This window comes from Setaria italica, chromosome III (assembly GCF_000263155.2).
Source record: "Setaria italica strain Yugu1 chromosome III, Setaria_italica_v2.0, whole genome shotgun sequence".
NCBI lineage: Eukaryota > Viridiplantae > Streptophyta > Magnoliopsida > Poales > Poaceae > Setaria > Setaria italica.
Genome location: NC_028452.1, coordinates 3,638,584 through 3,659,574, shown reverse-complemented (window position 1 = coordinate 3,659,574; position 20,991 = coordinate 3,638,584). Strand labels below are relative to the sequence as shown.

General features: G+C 48.7%; 2 protein-coding genes across 7 annotated transcripts; one reads left to right on the top strand and one right to left on the bottom strand.

The window, feature by feature from the left end:
- Positions 1-9,679: 9,679 nt before the first annotated feature.
- LOC101780386 (S-adenosylmethionine decarboxylase proenzyme 4) lies at positions 9,680-10,777 on the top strand. Its single transcript, XM_004963384.1, has one exon. The coding sequence runs from the start codon at positions 9,680-9,682 to the stop codon at positions 10,775-10,777; it is 1,098 nt and encodes a 365-aa protein (XP_004963441.1).
- Positions 10,778-12,973: 2,196 nt separating this feature from the next.
- LOC101777668 (phosphoglycerate mutase-like protein AT74H) lies at positions 12,974-20,264 on the bottom strand. 6 transcript variants are annotated; one of them, XM_012844901.2, is made up of 6 exons: positions 20,170-20,264; positions 18,595-18,703; positions 17,640-17,743; positions 17,506-17,559; positions 13,860-14,648; positions 12,974-13,787 (listed from the first exon to the last, which is right to left on the bottom strand). In XM_012844901.2, exons 5-6 carry the CDS (start codon positions 14,440-14,442, stop codon positions 13,354-13,356), a joined length of 1,017 nt encoding a protein of 338 aa, XP_012700355.1. In that variant the 5' UTR covers positions 14,443-14,648; positions 17,506-17,559; positions 17,640-17,743; positions 18,595-18,703; positions 20,170-20,264; the 3' UTR covers positions 12,974-13,353. The 6 variants fall into 6 exon arrangements, with proteins under 6 accessions (XP_012700355.1, XP_004960448.1, XP_004960444.1 ...); XM_004960391.3 differs by having other exon boundaries at positions 17,506-17,743; XM_004960387.3 differs by having other exon boundaries at positions 17,506-17,739.
- Positions 20,265-20,991: the final 727 nt, after the last annotated feature.

Below are 20,991 nucleotides of genomic sequence, written 5' to 3'. Positions count from 1 at the left end.
TCCAAAAGCCATTTTTTCAATGCGATCACACACCACTACGCATATCTGTTCCTCCGATCACCGCCAGATCAGCTGACGTACCCATCGTGACATCTTCTTGCTGATGAGATGTCCAGAGTAGTGCTTCGATTGGTGAAGATGCTGTTGCCTTTGAGGATGCAGTGCAAGATTATTTGCTCAACAATTCTCCCTCCGAGGAACCAAAAATTTGCCAGATTACAGTACGAAATGCGCAACACGCCTGCATGCGCTTTACCCAAAGGATCGATTCCACCCAAGTTGCCGCCCCGGCAGCGACGAAGTTCACTACTACCATCAGCTAGTGGCACCAGGGTTGGTAGCGTAGCCAAGTCCAAGTCGCTGGCATCTCTGATCGATATCCCTTACAGACGCGGCAACCATCCATCCGTGACCGGATCGGCAACCTGCCGAACGCCCGAACGTCGTCGATCGCATCAAGCGACTGACCGCCTGCGCGTGATGACCAATTGTTTGATTGACTTGACCTACATGCATGGCCATGAGCAGCTTGATTTTATCTGAAACCCAAGAACTAACACGTTCTCTGAGATCTGTATCAAAGAGCCAAGAGGACGCTCCCTATATAAACGAAGGCCATCAGTTGCCAATGGCATCGTCCAGAACCAAATCCAAACGAGAAAACCAGACAGGTGTCTAACCAGCAGGTGTCTTCCTTAGGCTCGCTCGTATGGGTAGCAAGAAGGAGATGTTCAGTTGGGGCAAGAGCAAGAGCCCTGCTCCGGCCGAGGGCGCCGGCGCTGCCAGCAGGGCGGCCGGGGAGGTGGCGGTGCAGAAGGTGGAGAAAATCGATCAGGTCCTGAGCCTGGTCCCCAGGCCCAGGCCCCCGGTCTTCGGCGGCGTCTGTACTCTATGGGATGGTGGTCGTGCCGCCAAAGGAGATGACATTGACAGGCAGGCACAGGAGTTCATTAACAGGCAGAGGAGCATGTGGTGATCCCTCCGCCAGAAGACCAGCGGGCCTTCGTCGTCCATCGATGAGAGTAGCATCATATATGTTCGTGTATGGATATAATGCATGCATAATGTTAGAGTTAAACTCAGTTATTTATGAATTATGATCACCTTGTATATATACGTACTTTGAAGAAACTATGTGTACACTACTAGGTAAAGGCGAACGCCTTTAGTACCGGTTAGGGACCCTCTAATATGCTATAGGGCCTTTAGTACCGGGTGAGGGCTCCACCCGGTACTAAAGGGGGACCTCTAGTACCGGGTGGAAACCCCACTAGGTACTAAATGGGGTCACGGAGAACACCTCGGGGACTATCCGTTAGGCCCGGTACTAATGCTCACATTAGTGCCAGGTCCAATTCCAACTGGTACTGATGTCGTGGACGAAAGGTCCATTCCTTAGTAGTGGTATAAATTAGCAAAGTTTGTGTACAATGAGCATGAGAATTGCGTGACCACATACCTAACTTTATGTTGCGTCCCAAATTACTATTCGTTTTAGCTTTTCTTGATACATAGCTTTTGACATGCACCTAAATATATTATGTATTTAGAAAAGCCAGTTATTTGGGACCGCACACGTGTTTACGTAAACCTATAACTAGCGAAGTGCAAGCGTGCAATTGCGAGGCTAGTACGCTATTCAAACCTAACACAGCTTATCCTGCACCCTTCCCACACCCATTTTGATAACTTTGTACGCGAATCCTGTTCGTCTCAAATGGATGCCTTCATCAATATTTCTTTGTAGCTGGAAGTAGTCATTCCATCTAGGGATGAAAACGATCGGGAACGGTCGGGAAAATCCCCTAGCCACTCCCGCAACTGAATTTTTTTATCAGGAACAGGAAAGCCGGACAGAAAAACGAAATTGACCACTGCCCGGAATTTCTTTCTGAGGCTCGCCTACGGGACATTTCAACCGGAACATATCGATTACGATCGGAAATCGGTAACTCAAATCGGGAACATCGACACATGTTACCACTTCAAACATTTAGCTCAACGCAATAGCTACAACCATACATAATTGATATGCAAACAATACACAAATAAGCAAATAAATTTTACATGCATATCAGCGAATGCACATGCATACCGAGAACAAGAAATTGAGAACGGCGGAATCAGACACACACACATGCGACATGCACATGACACTACATCACACACGCACAGGCACAGGCACGGGCACAGATCCAGCCGCGCAGGTGCCTCCCTTCTCCCTGCTACGCGCCTTTCCGAGACGCCGGGATCCCGAGAGCTGAGACGGCGCCCGTGGCGGAGTGGACGGAAGCACGGAGCGGCCTGTGGCGGAGTGCCGAAGACTGGAGACGATGGTGCCTGGGTGGCGGCGGCGGGCCTGATTGGTTTGCTGAACCAGCCTAGCCTGGCTCGTATCAGCAAACCAGGCTCCGGTCGGCCAGGTTCTGTTGGTACATCCGCAGCTGATTGGTTGTTCGTTCACAGGTAGCCTGGCTCTGTAGGGAAAATGGTTGGTTCATTGGTTGGCCTGTTCGCCTGTTCAGCTTACTATCTCGCACCGCTGCTCTCTCATTCCGCACAGGAAGTGTGCTCGCGCGAGCCAGGCTCGGGGGAAACGAGGAATTTCCTCGTACGCGCGGAGCCTGGCCTGTTTTGCACCGTCAGAGCTAGGTCCAGTCAAGGGTGCGACTGGTTCCCTGCAGGTCGGATGCGAGCTCTCCGTGTGCGACCTCCATACGATTGGTTGCATGCGCTGCTTGCTAGGCCTGGCTCGTGGGATGCAAAAAAACGTCTGGAGCCTGGCTCCCGCGATGCGACCAAATCCTTCGTATCTCCAGAGCCAGGCTCCTGGGATGCAGCGGCGGATGCATGGATGCAGCGCGGAGGCAAAAAAATGCAGCGGAGCAGACAACCAATCAACTTCCCACGCGAGCCAGGCTGCATGCAAACATCAACCAATCAAAAGGGGGTTGCATCTGGCGAGCCTGGCCGACGGGAGCCTAGATGGGTGGTGCGAGCCAGGCTCGGCGGAGAAGGAAACCAATCGTACCCCAAGTGATTCAGCCAACCTATCAAATGCTGGTCGCATCGGGAGGGCCTGGCTGACGGAAAAACAGCCAACCAATCAGCCTCGGAATGGAGAGAAGGCAAGCTAGGTTAGGACAGGAGGCCAGTGGGGGCTGGTTTTGTTTGAGGCGGCTGCCGGCAGGTGTGGGACGCTGGCCAACGGGCCAGGCCGTCAGGCACGCGCGTGGGACGCCAGCCGTGGGCTTGGGCTGAATGCAGATGTGGGCTGAATGCAGAGGTTTTGGTGCAAACAATACGGGAATACATACGGGAATTTTACTGATCAAAGAACCACCAATACGGTCAAGAAACACCGCTCCCATTCTTGTTCCTGCCGGTTTTTTCTGATTTTTTCCTGTTCCCTGTTTTTCATGTTAATACGATATACAGTCGGTTTATATAGGATACGGTGCCGGTCGGGACGCGATTTTCCCGTCCCGCTTCCATCCTAGTTCCATCATCACTTATTTTGGTTGCCGCCACAACCTCCAGCTTTGGGATCCAAGCTTAGGACTAAACCAACAATGACTAATCTGCTAGTTTATAAGAATCAACCTCATCATTGTGCGCTTACATGAAAGATAGAAAATGTAAAAAAAGATAGTATACTATCCTAGTAGGAAAAAAACAGACCACACCACCGGTTGAACCAGGAACTGGTGACCTTATTGGTCCGGTCCGATTAAAAGATCGGCCACAGAAAAAAATCCTTCCCATATGCATAGAAGCAAAACTGGCGGCAAATGAACCATGTGTGAAATAATTTTCTCCGCTTCCACGGAGGCTTTCGGGAAGTTATAGATCAGCATCGATGCACAGACATGCTTCGCAAGTTGTGTTCTTGTTTTCAGCACCAGCACCTGTAATGGTATGCATTGGTGCTTGAACCTTCTTGTTCATACTTCAAGCATCAACTACAAGAATGCAGGCCATCGCGCCCTGGTCGTCTATTTGGGGAGGAGGAGGAGGAGGAGGTACTACCACTTGTTCGAGTACGCAACAGTTCGACTCGGCTCACTTAAATTTATGACCAACCAAGGCTTTAGGCGTAAGACTAGTTTTAAATACTGTATTTTCAAAGAATCTTCGAAGGATAGAATACCTAACACCACCCAACGTGCGTGAAGGCTGGCCACTAATATGCATAGGACATGGTGTCATCCGTGAAGCTATTAAAAAAATTTATGAATTTAGAAATATTAAAACGACCTATATTTTAGAAAAAAGAATAAATATATTTTTCCACCGTATGTGCTCGCAAACCAGAGGTTGGCCGAGCAGAAGATTTCCTGCGCCCTTGGCTTCGATCGACCACACACGACGGGTGTATGAATACATGCTTGCTCTGCCTGGTGGTGCACTGATCTCTCTTCAATTCATGGTGTCGGGCCACTTATTGCAAGTGCTGCCGCCGGTCAAGGGGCTCGAGTGGCGACTTGCCACAAGTATCCAATGGCCGGCGGCCTTGCAAACCTCTCACCGGATTAGTGTGGCTGTGGCATGGCATCATTAGCGCTTCTCCTAGACGTGGCATCATTATTAGTCAGTTGCGTGCGCGGAGCTACTGTAGCTAGATATGCCCTGCACAGTCATTCTTAATGAAGACCGACCTGGCTGGCTAGGTGCGTAGTACGGGAGCAGTATAATTTAACTTCGTTGCCATTGTTTGTTGTCTTGTACAAATGCATGGTATAGTTCTTCTAAAAAATAAATACACACGCTCAGACGTAAACACATACTCTCTTCGTTCCAAATTGTAGGTCGTTTTAGTTTTCTAGATTTATAGATATTTATATGCAAAAAAATATAGTTTATGTCTAAATACATAAATATCTATGAATTTAGAAAAATAAAATGACCTACAATTTGAAATATATAGATTATATAGTCATACGTGACTTGTGTTCTCAAGGGCCTCGCCTACCACTAAATAATAAAGTAGTCAAAGTTATGATCAACCATGCTGAGTTTGCGACTCGAGCTCAAGCAAACAGCTCAATTCATGCACAGTATAGGATTAGGGCTGCCATCAACATCATCCATTCATTTCCTTCGCATTTAATTTGATTTATTTCACCAGAGCTTAATATATAGTTTAACTTTCTTTCTTGGTCTTTTATTACATCTCAAAAACAAAGTTACAATCACGAGCGATAATGTGAGGAATTCGAGTAAAATAGATCGAGTGTGTGCTTACGTGTGTAGGTTCGCACGCATGTATCGTCTTTGTAATTGAGAAAAATGTGAGAGGGAAATTGGTATCTGCCCCTTATTTTTGTGGGAACATATTAGCAAAATTGTAACAATTGTAGAAACCACCAGGTTTAGATAGTAAACAATAATATAAGGGTTTGTCTATCTGTCTGTCGACACATTTTGTCTGTCTAAATCTGTCAGATTTTTTGTCCAATCAGATGTAGACACATCGTCAACAAAAAACTAAAAGATTTTCAAAGAAAAATCTGAGAAACTTATAACAGGGATAATGAGTGTTAATGGGTCCAATAAAGTACCCAAAACCCGCTTATCACAACCAGATCAACATTTTCAACCTGTCGCTGGGAGAAATGTCAAAAGACATTTATAAAGCCAAATAAAGTTAACGAGTGAAATAAAACCAGACAACGTATTACAAAGGCAAAAGATAAATTACAAATTACAAATTACAAAGGAAAATAACATAGGGAACAGGAAAAATAGGTGATAACAAGAATAATCACATTCTTGTTGATATTTAGAGCTTACAAATACACAACCTAAACTACTGCATGCAACACTCAAACTAACTGAATTTGATAGTGACAGCTTTGATATAGAAAACTCCAAGCCATAGCAAAATCTAGGACTCACACAACAACTGGGTTGGAGGCGGGTGCCGCGGGGGTTAGAGGCGCGACTGCAGGTGCGCGCGCCGTCGGTCTCTCTACTAGTCCTCCTCCCCTCCATCGTCGATTACTAACGCATGGTGAGGAGGGGAAGAAAAAGAGTGTGGTGGCTCCTGAGATTCTGAGGTGGCAAGGGCAAGGGGAAACGAGCAGATTTAGTGGGGAGAGGGTGCGGTTTTCAAAAAAATCGCCAGGCTAACAGGTTTCGGGCTGGACGTTTTGCAACTGTTAGCAGTATGAACCTGCAACGTCGAGAAAACTAAGGGGCTGTTTGGATACGAGGTGCTAAACTTTAACAGTGTCACATCGAATGTTCGGATGCTAATTAGAAGAACTAAACATGAGCTAATTATAAAATTAATTGCAGAACCCTGTGCTAATTCGCGAGACGAATCTATTAAGTCTAATTAATCCACCATTAGCAAATGGTTACTGTAGCACCACATTGTCAAATCATGGACTAATTAGGCTTAATAGATTCGTCTCACGAATTACACTCCAACTGTGCAATTAGTTTTGTAATATTCTATATTTAATACTTCTAATTAGCATCCAAACATCCGATGTGACGGGTGTTAAACTTTAACATGTTGGAGCCAAACAGGCCCTAAGATATAATGAGCACATATCTCAAAGCATGCATCTAACGGACCAAAATTCGATAGATTTTTTGTAGAAAATCTGTTGATAGACATTTAGCAAAAATCATAATATAAATACAAACCGCATTTTCAATTAACTATGTTATTATTGCTATTTTGCAAAAAAATAGATTATTACTTGTAAGTTAATTCTGATTTATTAAGAATCCAATCTCATTATCAGAATCTACAAAGAAATAGTTAATTAAACATGTCGATCACCCACCCCAATTAAATATCACGTCCAGTAACTACCATGTATCATATTCAAGACAATCCACTTCTAGTTGAAGAAGAAGATGGGGAATATATATAATCCAATGACTTTCTTAACCTCATGGAACCCAAAAGGCCAAAACCCCTATTTTGCACCACTAGTGACTTTCTTGATAGAACATGTGTCTAGTCTCTAGTATCGTACTCACCTGAACTCTAACGCATCCAAAGTTCTAAGTATGTAATTGTTATTATGTCCACTCCCAATTTTTCATAGAAAATAAAATCTTGTTCTTTGTAGAACACAGAAAGAAAACTCTTGGAAAATATATATTTCTCGGCTTCAATTATTATAAAACCCCTATTTTGTGCCACTAGTGACTTTCTTGATAGAACATGTGTCTAGTCTCTAGTATCGTACTCATCTGCGCAATTGCTCCCCAGAGATTGCTCTCTGTCGTCCCTCATTCCTCGTATCCACTAAACATAAAGGGCGTGCAGCTTGCAATGCACCACCACAGGGAGCCACTTCCTCTGCCACCAATTCTCATGAATCTTCTCTTCCTTCCTCCCAGGGGCACAGGCCTACTTGTATTCAAGGGTATTCAACTGAGGGGGTGTTTGGAAAGGAGTGCTAAACTTTAGCACCCCACTTTTTAAGCACATTTTAGCACTTGACTCCCAAACAGGAGTGCTAAAAAGGGTGTGCTAAAGTTTAGCACCCCCATTTTTTTTTAGCATACCTAAGGGGTGCTAAAAAGTGCTAATGGGTGCTAAAAGTGGTCCCAAACCTATTTTTTCCCCTGGTGCCCTCCCCCCCTCTCTCTCCTCCCCGCCACCTGCCTCTTCCGCCTGCCCCGCTGCCTCCGCCGGCCGTGCCTCCGCCGCTCGCCCCCGCCTCCTCCGCCGGCGTGCCACGCCGCCTCCGCCGGCCCCACCTCCTCCGCCCGGCCCGCCGCCACCACCTCACGGGCAGCCGCCAGCCTCTTCTCCCTCCCGCACCGCGTGTCCCCCGCTGTCCTCCGCCTGCCACGCCACCTCCATCGGCCCTGCTGCCTCTGTTGGTGCCGCTGCCTCCGCCGGCCACGCCTTCGCAGTCGCTCCTCCCGCCGGCGCGCGCGGCGGATCTGGACCTCCCCAAGCGGCGCGGTCGGGTCGGTCGAGGAGGCAGAGAGGACGGCGGTCGCCGGATCTGGACCCTACCGCCGTGCCTTCCCCTCTAGCCGCGGCTTCATCTCCTTCCCAAGCCGCCGCGCCTCCCTCCGCCACCGGTCCAGACGTTCGTGCCTCCCTCCACGAACAGCTCCGTCAGCGCCGCCGCGTTGTGGGCCTCGCCACCATGGGGAAGGAGCAGATGCCTCCACCGCGGGGCGAGGTGGCCTGGGCAGAGCAGGGGCCGTAGCTAATCGTGAGCGAGGATGCCGGGGTGGAGCAGGGCTGCCGCGTCGACAGGGGCTACCGCAGCGGGGGTCGGGACGGGGACGGGAGGCGGGGATCGTGCGGGGGCGCCGAGGCTAATGGCATCAGCGGCGCCTGGCCGTGCGGGTGCGCCGGGGCCGGCGGCATCGGCGGCGCTTGGCTGTGCGGGAGCGGCGGTAGAGGGAGTGGGAGAGGAGATGCGCGAGGTGGGTTGAAGGAGGGGAGCTCGAAGAGGAGGAGGAAGAGGGGTAGTGCGCCAGCCATAAATGAGGGGTACTATTGTCATTTGCCACCAAATGTGCTAAAGTTTAGCATACTATCCAAACAGCTCAAGGTGCTAAACTTTAGCTCTCCATTTGAGGGTGCTAAACTTTAGCACTGTGCTAAAGTTTAGCACAAGGTTTCCAAACAGGGCCTGAATACCCATTATTTTTAGCAAAAAATTTTGTATATGTAGTGTATAACACTTGTATATATTCAAAAAATAGAAAATGGCATCACTAAACAGGGCTTCCAATCTGTCCCTACCTCCGTCAGCCAAAAAAACGATCTAGCCCACTTCCCCCTCCATCCCGAAGGCTCAGAGACAGCTCAAACTTGGATCGGAGGAGTCGTCCTTCCACATTGCACCTGCAGCAGACTGCCGAGTTTCGACTCCCTCTCGTTCTCGGCTCCCGTTCAAACGCTCATCCCCGAAGTCCCGAACCCTAGATGACCGGCCCCTGGCCGCGCAGCAACAGTGGAGGCGCAAAAAGTTTGGGACTTGGGAGCAGGCAGAGTGCTGAGCGGTTCGTCAGGCCTTGTGCGCACAGGCCGGCAGGATGCAGAGGTGGCGCATAGGCCGAGCGCAGGGCAAATAGTGGCCAGCGGCGGGCTCCCCGGCTCTAATCTCCTTCCCAACTTCCTGCTCGCTCCCCGCTCCACCACTATTCCCTCCTTGTTCTGCGCACAAGCACAGCGGCAGCCCCACAGCAAGAGCTAGTCAACAAATGACTAACTTAGGTGAGCAAATTGTTATTGATTAGGGAATTTGTAATTGCAATTTTGAATACTTGTTAATTTGTGGCAATTTGAGAGCGATGTGGTGAGTAGAATGTTTCTGAAACTTAAGTGATTTTAATTTTTAGGTCTAAAGCATGAAGATGAAGAAGGGTAGTAGTGCTACTACTGATTTGATGTCTTTATTGCAAAAGAAGAAACAACCTGAGCCATTTCAATTTTGAATAACCATTGTCAAAATCCTGGGCCCGCCCCTGCTCCCTCCCACATAATGCTCGCAATCATTACCATTGGTTGCCTCATGCGCATGATATAAAAAAGAACCATTTCACCTCCACTATAAAAGCCCCTCGTTTCACCTCTTTCGATCTCCCTCTCACCATTGCTTGCATGCAACAGTGCACCACCACACTCCATTTGCTTCCGCAACAGTGTGCAGTGTGTGTTCGCCACGTGTTCAGCTACCGATCAATGGCTTCTTCCGGGTTCGAGGGTTTCGAGAAGCGTCTCGAGCTCGTGTTCTCACTGCCGAGCTGTGGCGACGGCGCGCGGGCGCAGCACGGGCTCCGGCTGCTGCCGGTGGGCGCGCTCCGGGAGGCGCTGGATACCGTGCAGTGCGCCGTGGTGTCGGCTGCGGGGAACGCGGCGTTCGACGCGTACGTGCTGTCGGAGTCGAGCCTGTTCGTGTACCCGTCCCGCGCCATCCTCAAGACGTGCGGCACCACCCGGCTGCTGCGCGCCGTGCCGATCCTGCTCCGCGCCGCCGCCGGCGAGCTCGGGCTCGCGCTCCGGTCGTGCCGGTACTCGCGCGGCTCGTACCTCTTCCCCGAGGCGCAGCCGTTCCCGCACGCCGACTTCGCCGACGAGATCCGGTTCCTCGACGGCGCCGTCCTGAGCGCCCTCCGCTTCCGCCGCTCCAGCGTGATGCCGCCGTCGCAGAGGCACAGTCAGCAGCAGCACAAGTGGCACGTGTACGCGGCGTCGACCTCCGACGACGACCAGCACGTCGACGGCGCGACGCATTTCACCGTGGAGGTGTGCATGACGGAGCTGGACCGCACGCTAGCCAGGCAGTTCTACCTGACGACTACCCCCGGCGACGGCCGCCGGACCAGCCACGCCATCGGCGACGCGATGACGGCGGCGTCGGGGCTCGGCGACGTGAACCCGCGCTCGCTCGCCTTCGGGTACGCGTTCGCGCCGTGCGGGTACTCGATGAACGCGCTGGACGGCGCGCGCTACGCCACCGTGCACGTGACCCCCGAGGACGGGCACAGCTACGCCAGCTACGAGTGCGGCGGCGCTGAGGCCGGATGCGCGCTCGCGTCCGTCGGCAAGGCCATCGCCGTGTTCCGCCCGGCCACTGTCTCTGTCTCAGTCTGCTACGATGGCGCCGGTACGGAAGCCATTAACACCGCGTCGATATGGTCGGCGGTCGCGGACGCCGTGGAGCCCATGGGCCTCGCCTGCCGGAGCCGGGCGGCCGAGGCCTTCCCGGGCGCGACGACGGTGACGTACCAAACGTTCACGCGTACTCCGGCTTCACTCGACATGATCAATCACAGCTAGCATAATGCATGGACGTTCTCGTTAGTCGTCTGGACCGGATCCATGGCTTGCTTTTGCCATGAGGATGCTGGGATTGGGGGCAGCAGGGGAGGTGACCATGGGTTTTTGCCTGGAGAGGGGGCAGGCACTAGGGTTTGTGATAAGTCCCTCCATTGATCCATCCTCGTATACTATGATAATCCTATTTTCCGATATTTCCTTGGGCTTTGTGGGGGTTTAACCGTGATGATGGCGATGCATTGGCATTGCATTGCTGCATGGTGGACTTACTGGTGGAGGATCTGGGGACGCAATGTGGCACGAGCACTATAGGCGGCGATCGAGCAGTATGGCAAGCCGGGGAGCATGCGAAAATGCGATGTCGCGTGCAGCTAGCGGGAGTGGAGGTGGAGTGGGAGATGGATCACGCGCGTGCCGTGGCAAATGGCAACGCCGGCATGCGCTGCATTACATGGTCGGAGGGGATTGGATTGGAGATGGAGGAGGGAGGAATGATACCGAATACGGGTTGCGTTGGTTTGTTTCGAGTTGGTGCAGGCATACCGGCCGGGTTGGTGGAGTGGCAGGCCAGTTTCTGCAGTGGAGACGATGGATTGGCCGCCGCCGGCTTTTCGGGGGATTTGGGCTGCCGTTTCGATCATTCGATCTGCCGATGGGTCGTGTAAAGGGTGAAAAGGGAAGGGTGTGCCCTGTTGCTTTTGCTCGAGAACTGTTGTGCGTGCTAAATGGGTTCGCGTTAGGGGGTGGGGGGAAACTGGAGAGGCCCGTGGGTTGCCAAGTTGGAAACTGCTTTTCGTGCTATTGCTCAATTTCATGGAGTTACACTAGTAAGTTGAACACTAGGAACAGAACGAAACAAGTTACATTGTACTAGTATAAGTTGAACACATTTTCCTAGTAACTAGTAAGTTGAACAAGGGTTTGTTTGGATTGAGCGCGAAAAGGCCCCCGGTCCGGTCACTCACCAGCTGGCGGCCTTCCAGCAACGAGGCCCAAAAAGGCCCACCGTGCGCGTTCCCCTCCAAATCTGCTGCCGAGCCGGTGCCGGTGGTTTGGTTTTGCTACAAGTAGCACGTCCCGTCTGGTGTTGCTTCCGCCGCCGGCCGTCTGCGTCAGACGCCCGGTGCGGCGGACGCGGATTACGAGGCTTCAAATCCCTCGGAAGTCAGGTCACACTCACACGGGCGCTGGCTAGATTCGCACAGCACGATGTCCTCCTCGAGCAAGCCATCCTACGCCGCTACGCGCACGCAATACCCAACGGAATAGTCAATCACCGGCACCGAACCGAATCGTCATGTGCACAGCAGCCACAAGCCCAGAACCACAGGGATGTCAGGGTTCGTGGCTCGATCGAGTATTCTACGCACCGGCTCCGGCATTCGGGGATCATGCCGGGCGCGTGACCAAGGTTGCTGTCAAAACGGTTGCTGGTCCTCCACGCTCGTGCCACCTGAATCTTCTCGCAACGGCCGGTGTCGATCGAGTTCAAGTTACTACTAGATGTGAGTCCGTCATGGATTTATCAGGATTTGGTCTCATTGTTTTTCTTCCCTCTTGGTTGCTAAGTTTTAGTAGTTGACTTTCTCTCATCAACCGTATTATATCTTATCTTGATTCTTGAGGCAAAAAAAAAAGAAGGTTGTTCATAATACTCTAGTGGCACGTCACAAGAGCACACAACCGTGTAAACACTTTGTTATTGCGATTTAACGATATAGGCCATACCTAGTACTACACAAACCGCAAATTCGTTGGACCAACGAGAGATGGCGAAAGACGCACAGGAAAAGACCACAAGGAAGAGCAAACACAGGACACAAGAAGCCACTCATCGAGAGCAAAAACAGGACAGGAGCAAATCTTGGAACCTAGCACCGCCACCCTGTAGCACACTGCACGAGATTGTTGAGAAACCTAGTTCAATCCAATGTCTGGTCACTAGACTAGAAAACATCGTGGACGAACGTGTCGCCCCCATGCCAGCTGTGAGGAAAGAATCTCTGCTTTTGCATCTGGACAAGTGTCTGTTGCTGACAAGCATGTGGAAAAAAATAATAAACATGGTAGCAAGTGTCTATACCAGTACTGTCCATTGACAGTAATAACCAATAATTCAAATGTGGATGCTACCAAACAAGATGCAGAGATGAGAGATGTATAGTATCCCTACATGCTTTCTTTTCAGAAAGGAACTTGTGGAAACTGATAATGTGCCCGGCATGAAAGGACCTTGATTAACTAAAGAAACTTGCAATAAAAGGAGCCAACTTTAGTTGAACACAGCCAACCATTGTACCATTGTGTGTGAGTTTGTCAGTTTTCCCACTAGGAACATTAGGAAAAGTTAGAGATAAGACCTCTAGATATGTCTTTCTCAAATCTTTAGACTTGTTTCCCCTGAATTTCTCCCCACTCATGTTCCAATCTCTAGCTACTATTAACAGATTACAAATCGGGGAAAGAAAAGGAGAGCAATCAGGAATGGCTCGCTAGGCCACCACTCCATAGAAAATTCTAGAAAGCATAATCGAATTGAAAGAATTTCAGTGAACCAGAGACAGAGCAGAGTCTGATTACTCCAGGTGCTTGATCTTGCCATTCTCCTTCTCCTCTTCCTCATCCTCCGACGAGCTCTCAGAGTCCTTGGGGTCCTCGAAGAAGGAGTCGATGAAGGAGGAGCATTCCTCGGCCCAGCTGCGGCGGTTGGCGGAGGCGCGCCACTGCTGGTCGGCGATCATCTCCGGCGACATGCCCCACTGCTCGAGCTCCTCCTTGGTGTGGTGGACGAGGAGGGAGTACTCCCCGCCGGGCCCCAGCTGCATGACCCTGAACTCGCAGTTGTCGAAGTTGTTGAGGCGCTCGAACTGGGCCACCGTCCACTTGAACCACTTCATGAGGAACACCCGCGAGGTGAGGCCGTGCGACACGATTACCAGGTTGGTCTCGCAGCTCGGGTCCTGATCCAGCCTCCCCATGTCGATGTCCCGCCACAGCGACTCCAAGAAGCCTGCGCATTGATTCGCGATCAGTTCACAGGGCTCAGATCGGAGAAGGGAGGAGAGATGCGATCGGATCGTACTTGCGACGCGGTCGAAGACGTCGGCGGCGGACTCGCCCTCGGGGAAGCGGAAGAAGAAGCGGCCGAAGCGCTGGCGTGTCTCCTTGACGGCGCGCATCCGCTCCTCGACCTGGAAGTTGCCGAAGTCCTGCTCCCGGACGCGGCACTCCTCACGGGCGCCGATGACGCGGTCCCGCGGGAAGGCGCGTCCGATCTCCCGCAGCGTGGCGCGGGTGCGCGCGTAGGGGGACACGTAGAAGTAGACCTTCCAGTTGCCGCCGCCGCTCGCCACCACGTCCCGGATGCCCCGGCCCGCGGCGCGCGCCTGCTCGGCGCCCAGCGCCGTGAGCGGGATGCGGTAGTCGGGGGTGGTGGTGTACGCTGACATGTCGAGGTTCCCCTGGCTCTCGCCGTGCCGGACCAGGATGATCCGCTTCGGCAGCCGGCGCGCGCACTGCGGGTGGTGCTGCCGCGTCATCTCGCAGAACCGGCACTCGCTGCTGGGCGAGTCGACACTGTCCCGGCCGGGGTGGTGGCCTTCTTCTCCTTCCTCTGCTTCTCGAGGGGTGGCGATGGGGTGGCGCGCAGCCGCGTCGTGTGACATGGGTAGCTGGCGCCGGTGCCGGGATATATAAAGAGCAGGCAGCAGGGAGGTGGTTGGGTGATGGAATGGAACGCAAGCAAACAAACTTATTTTGTGGGGTTCGGGGCAGCGCGATGATCACCAGCTGGAGCCATGGAGGAGGTTGTGAAACAGGCCGCGGGATCCGGCCTCGCTGGCAGCCTGGAAAGCAGGCTTACGCCGCAAGTCTGCAAGGAATAATTGAGGATTAGTTAACACTACCAAATTTGTGAACTCGAATCACTGCATTCCTCCAAAGAAAAAAGACTGATAAGTTGGGGGAACAAGGAATGGCACAATTAGGCTAAAATTCTCAGAGCCGAATGAACCCCCCTGGTTGATGATGGAAGTTACACAGTTCAAGTTCATGATGAAGTTTCAATTGTTATTATGGATCTAATAGTAGAAGGGAATGATGAGCTGGGCTAACATTCCCCAAATGCAATTTACTAGACAGTGCAAGTCACTGCTCTGTTACTGATCTTCTCTTCGTTGGATCTAGTAGTGATTAGTGACCCGACCAAGCAAGGTGCTCAACCCAACTGCTCACTGAAAAAGGGAGGATTGCCCCGTGCTTGCCACGTGATCAAGGGGGATGGGCCCTCATCAAACACGGTGGAAAGGTGGCCGATACGGTGCATAGCGTATCCCGGTTTCCTTTGTTCCCGCGTCAAGCAGTCGGTGCATGTGCGCATCACACATGGGGCCACGGGAACCGCCATGAGAAGCAGCCCAGCAACAGCAGCCCATGCGCGGTGCGCGCCTCTCTGCCCAAGTCGGCGGTGGGTTGAGTGAGCCGTTCGCAGATCGCAGCCAAGGCAACAAAAGCCGTGTGCGCTGACACGGCATCCACGCAACAACACGGTCCGAACGCTTCAATCGATGGTCTTAATATCTTATGCGTACGGCCGTATATGTGCAACCTGAATAGCCGTACAGAAAGGTCTCACGTAGGGGCTGAGGAATGATTTATAGTAATCGGAGTCGTGATTTGAATCTATTGTGCATCATGTATGTACAGACAGAGATAGGCTTCAGGCAGGGGCTGATAGTCACGTTCCACCCAACAATGAGCCCTACTGATGGTGACACTAACACGGCATGCAGATATCTTCCTCTAAATGCAATAAAATGGCACAATTTCGTGCCATTCGTTAAAAGAATGACTTTCAGATATGCCACGAGAATTCATGCAAGCAGGTCTAACAAACCTATTGAGGCCCAATCCAAACAGCAGAGTTTAGCGAACCATAAGTGAATGGGAGTATCACTCCTCCCTTCGAAATAATCCCCAACCATGAATTCGAGTAGATTGAGTGATTAGCAGACTGATTTAACAGGTTACTCATTTTTCAGGTAATTGAAAATTTGCAAATCTTCAAGGGAAAAAGTTGTGACAAACAATGTTTATCTATCTCATGCCCATGAAGAACACATTCCCCTACAGTAATGCTATGCTCCAATGGAGTGTTCATGTAAAAGATAATAAATTTTTGTAATCTAAAAAGAATAACTTTCTGTTTAGTGGTTTCAAAAGTTATTTGGAACTTAACTCTTTTGCTAACAACCACGCAATCAAGCTCGCTTTATGAAAAGGAAGAACCATAGAGTGAAGCAATGTATATGCAGGATGCGAACAAAACATGAAAGGGCCATATGATGAAGTCCAGCTCAAAACTACTCGGAATAGCTTTGAAGCTTTGTCTTTCGGAGACAGGTTTGGTACCACACAGAAGCAACGTGTATCATGCAAATGCATGTCTTGGACAAGCAAGTCCAATCTGAAGATTAGGTAGATCTGGTCTTCCAAGGACCATTAGATCCACTCAAAATCCAAATCCAAAACTAACTTCTGCCAACACTAGAATCAGCCACAAAACCATCAACCAGTAGGATGTATGGGATTCAATCCATGCCAGAAAACTACTAGCTACGCCTGTTGTTTCCTGATTTTTAGGAATTCAAACCCATGACCTCAATGAAAAACTTCACAGTGTAAACAAAACCTAAGGCGCCAGGTCCAGCCATGCAGCACAATATCTTGTCTCCACCACATGCCCCCCAAGGGTAAGCAAGCTTCTGGGAACAAATCTTCTCCCCTAAGGAAGAACATCTCATGTGGGCATAAGGTGCTCTAGTGCACGTAAGTGGATAAGATAATGGGTCCAGCTTGGATTGCAGTGCAGTCTCAGTTCACTTTTCATCCCAAAACTTTGGCCACTATATCTCCCCAACAATCCGTAGAAGCAAGGCTGGGTTTAGTGTTGTTTAACTCTCCAGAAAAACCGGTTATCAAATTAACATACCCCAAGTGGAGTATGCTTTCTGTAAATTTGATTTGTTGCGATCTGCCTATTAACTGACCGGACAGGTGAAGAAAGTGACTGAACCAACATGCTCTCAGCAGCCAACTCCTAAGAATTTGATAGCGATTGAAGACAACATTTGAATTGGTCAGAAGGGCAAGAGCGATGAAGCATAAGCTCCACCCAAGTGGCAGTATACTAGTAAAGAGCGCCAAAATTCAGATCATTTGTAACATTTTTAATGCTAATGGACAACTGTGAGTGCTTGACCAAACGGCGGTAACCATGGAAACTATGAACAAAAACAATTTTCTGAGTTCATGTAAGCAGGGGCGGACCTAGGCAGCATTTTGAGTGGGGCACACCTTAAGAACAACTCAAATTTGAAGGTTTGTATATGGTGAAAGTTTGCTAATTGTCTTAGAGTCAAAATTTGAATGAGGGCCTGTGCCCTCACTCACATTAACGTAGGTCCACCCCTGCATGTAAGCACTTTGTCTGACTAATTGTGCACTCAAATACACCATCTTACTAATTAGAACAAATGGTAGGTAAAGAAAAAAAAATCTGATTGGTTGTGTATTCAAATACTGCATCTAATTACTACTGATGGAGTGATGGGTAGGAAAAGGAAAGAAGACATAGACTAGGATAAAAGTCCAAAGTACACCATTTTCTGTTGTTTTTTCCCTCTTGTAGCCCAAGATTATTAATAAGTCAAGTAATATAAAATACCTACCACGTCACCACCTCTTGCCTACTGCAGATGTTATGTGCAGAACTTTTCTGTCAACTTCAAAAGAATTTTAAGTTAATAATTCATATTCCCATAAAACATGTGTATTCATCAGAGAGTACTATATGCAGCAAAACCATAGTGTAGTTTCATTAAATCCCATGTGCTGGGATACTCCCTAGTCCATAGCCTAAAATCTCCCCAAGGCATTTCTTGAGTCCTACTCCACACCCAGTTCTTCCTGACAACAACATTCCTAGTTAGAAATTCCCAGCAACCATTTCTTTTATGCAACAAAGGTTCTAGAATTTTGTTTTTAGAGTGTCACACAGTTAATAGCTACCATTAACATTTCTGACTCCACTAACATAGTTCTCCTGCGCGTTTGACTCCACTAACATAGTTCTCCTGCGTGTTCGACTCCACTTACATCATAACCTAGATTTTATTTTTCAACATAAATAGTAGGACCATATTGATACATTGTATGACATCTATCCTTCATTACAAATGGATAACTGCTCATAGAACAAAATAGTGAATTGTAGCTCTTTTATATAAGTTGAACTGAAAATTTTCACTATAACTTTAGTTATATAACTCAAGTATCGCTCTTCAACTTCAAGATAATACTAATCTTCTATTTCTAGCTATAAGGATTTGTTAAGACAGGACTATCTGGTTATAATTTGGAACTTCTGAGTACACATACAACTGTTTGGGTGTCAGATATTTAAAAATGGCACTTAAAGTTTTAATTTTGAATGCCAAACCTATAAAATAAAAAGGAAAACATATATTCTGTTTAAGCCACTTTCATGCACTTTATAGTTGTCAACTTGAAGGCTCAGATTTAGCTTCTGCATAATAAATCTTGCAGGAAGGTGCTTAGCGTGCAATGGATAAAATACATTTGTTGTAATGCACTTAGTGCCATGGCATACTGCAAGCAATACTGATAACACATGGCAAAAATAAGGCTCATGCCAGAAGCCACAGTTCTAATCATAAAAATTCAAATAAAAAACTGGAGAAATAATCAGTTATACTTTAGCGGAATGTTGGTGACGAAAGGTAGGAGTTAATGCTTACCAAGAAGTTGCCTTCTTTATTCCAAGATGGTTAATATACTCTGAAAGAAGGTTGAAAGCATAAACATGCTTTACTTCTTTAAAACCTGGAGTCCAAATGACGAAAATATCTACACCAGCAAAGCAAAGTTAATAACAAACCCTAATAGAAGTATCAACAATTCTCTCAACTCTCATTCCCACCATGCCACATTCAAACTGCAAGCTGCGTAACACACTAACACTAAATTGAAAAACCCATTTTCTGTCTTTGTGCTTGAAATTGTAGCGTTAAAGTTCCATCAGATAAATTTCTGTGGGAGCATATATATCAAATGGGTGGGCTGCTCAGAAATACATAAAAAGTTCTTTGGCTTTGCTGTGTAAATCTATCACATTCAACATGAACCACATAAGTGTGAAAAGGGTGAGAGCTTCAATTTTCATTTTTCAAATACGAGCAGAATCTTAATCTTGTTGGTCACTAAAAAAATAAACCAAGAACAAAAGGATTCTTGGAGAATTCCTTTTTATGAACTCAATAAGAATTAGTTGAATATATTTACTGGGGCGGTTTTGTGGAGTATGAACAAGCAGTAAAATTCAATAACTAATATTGTTTCCAAGGTAATCGCTCATTGTACAGATAGCTGGATGGATATGATTATACTAGAACTTCACCTCCAATGAGCCTTTGTAAATAACTATACTGAAATAACGCACACAAGGAATTCAGATTTTGAACCTTGTTTAGAGAGGTCATCTTGAATCGTGGAGGTTGCGCATTTGTTTGGGGAATTGATTTATTATCTGTCATTCGAGATACTTGTTATTTAAACATATAGGCATATAGTCACCACTTGCCACGTGGGGTGATAAATACATGCTGCTACAGAGAAGGGGAAAACACAGATTGCTGAAAGAGCCTGATCAGTTGGGCTTCACTATATGGCAAAGGACAGATCTACTCTAAACATCCTCAGGCTTCGATCTCCACTGCACGTCTTAGGATTTCACCAATTAAGCATATTGCCTATTAATCCTTCCATATTGCCTGCCATTTCCGTTCCACGCTGTTTCTCTGGCACATAATGACCCTACCTGAGGTCATAAATCGCAACCACCCCAGTAATCCAAATTCTATGAGCTTGGAGTTTGACCATACTATACAGCAAGCAACGGGAAAACCTGTAAGGCTGCAGTAATTCCCCGATCCACACCTGCAAAGCTAAGAGAAACATTTCGCAAACTCCTAAGCATACTCGCGAAACACCAATTTCTGAATGCCGGGATCCTGCCACGGCCTCCTCATTGCGCCCCCATTTCGCACCTCTACCCAGCAAAACCGAATCCGCTCCCACCACGAAAACAGCAAGCGAAACAGCATCCTCCTCCTCCGCTGAGTTCGCTCGCCCGACCCAATTCCCGACGGCGATCGATTTCCAAACCAAAACCAAACACCTCCCCCGCGGCCGCGGGCCCCGAAATCAATCCAACCCAGACAAACATGGAGGAACGGATCGAGCGCGAGGCAGCGCGAATCGGAAGCTCGCAGGAATTGCGAATGGGGAAAGTTACAGGGGAATCGCGCGCTTACCTCGTCGTCGTTGTCGCCTGTCGCGTCACGGGAGGAGCAGGTGCGAAGCAGAGGGAGACGGGTCGGTTTCTGAGGTCCAAAATGGCAGGAGGAGAGAGAGATTTTGAAATTTAGGTTATTGTTAACCCGTCCTCAAATTTCTGTGCGGTGGGGCCGGAGGAGATCTCGGCGGTCACGTGAGAGGGCGCGTGGAGATCGGTGACTTCCTCTCGCGAAGGAAACGGCGGCAAAACGGCGCGTGGAGATCTCTGGTTGGTTAGCTTGGCTGCAACTCCCACACGACACGACGACATACGGGGGGGCTGTACCTATGAGTATGACGATGCGTCGATGCACACACGGATAAGCTGGCTGTGATCACTTTCGCAGCCACTGCCCAAGCGAGGAGTAAAAATAACTAGCCGGATAGGCGCGCTTCGCTGCGCCATCCATAATTTGCTTTTTAATCTATCATAAGAAAGATTTACCACAGATATTAGTAGGTATATACTTTATGTGGATAAAAGAAAATGAAATGAAATTACTGTAAATTTTTTATCAGGGGTTATGCAATTAACATAAGATGATATTTTTTTATCACATAGGTCATAACGCAACGGTTAATATCGGTTTTTTATGTTTTTATCCAAATCAATGAGGATGTATAATGCGCACTGCTATTTTTTTCCTTTTCCTTTGAAATATTTTGAAAGTATCCAATTGGGACTTTTTTTTTTACACAGTCCAATTTGGATTCAACATAGACCATAGTTCATAACGATGTTCGCTTTGAGCTCAAAAACGCTTCCGTGGCAAACGACCTGCGGGCAAACTGGTGGGACC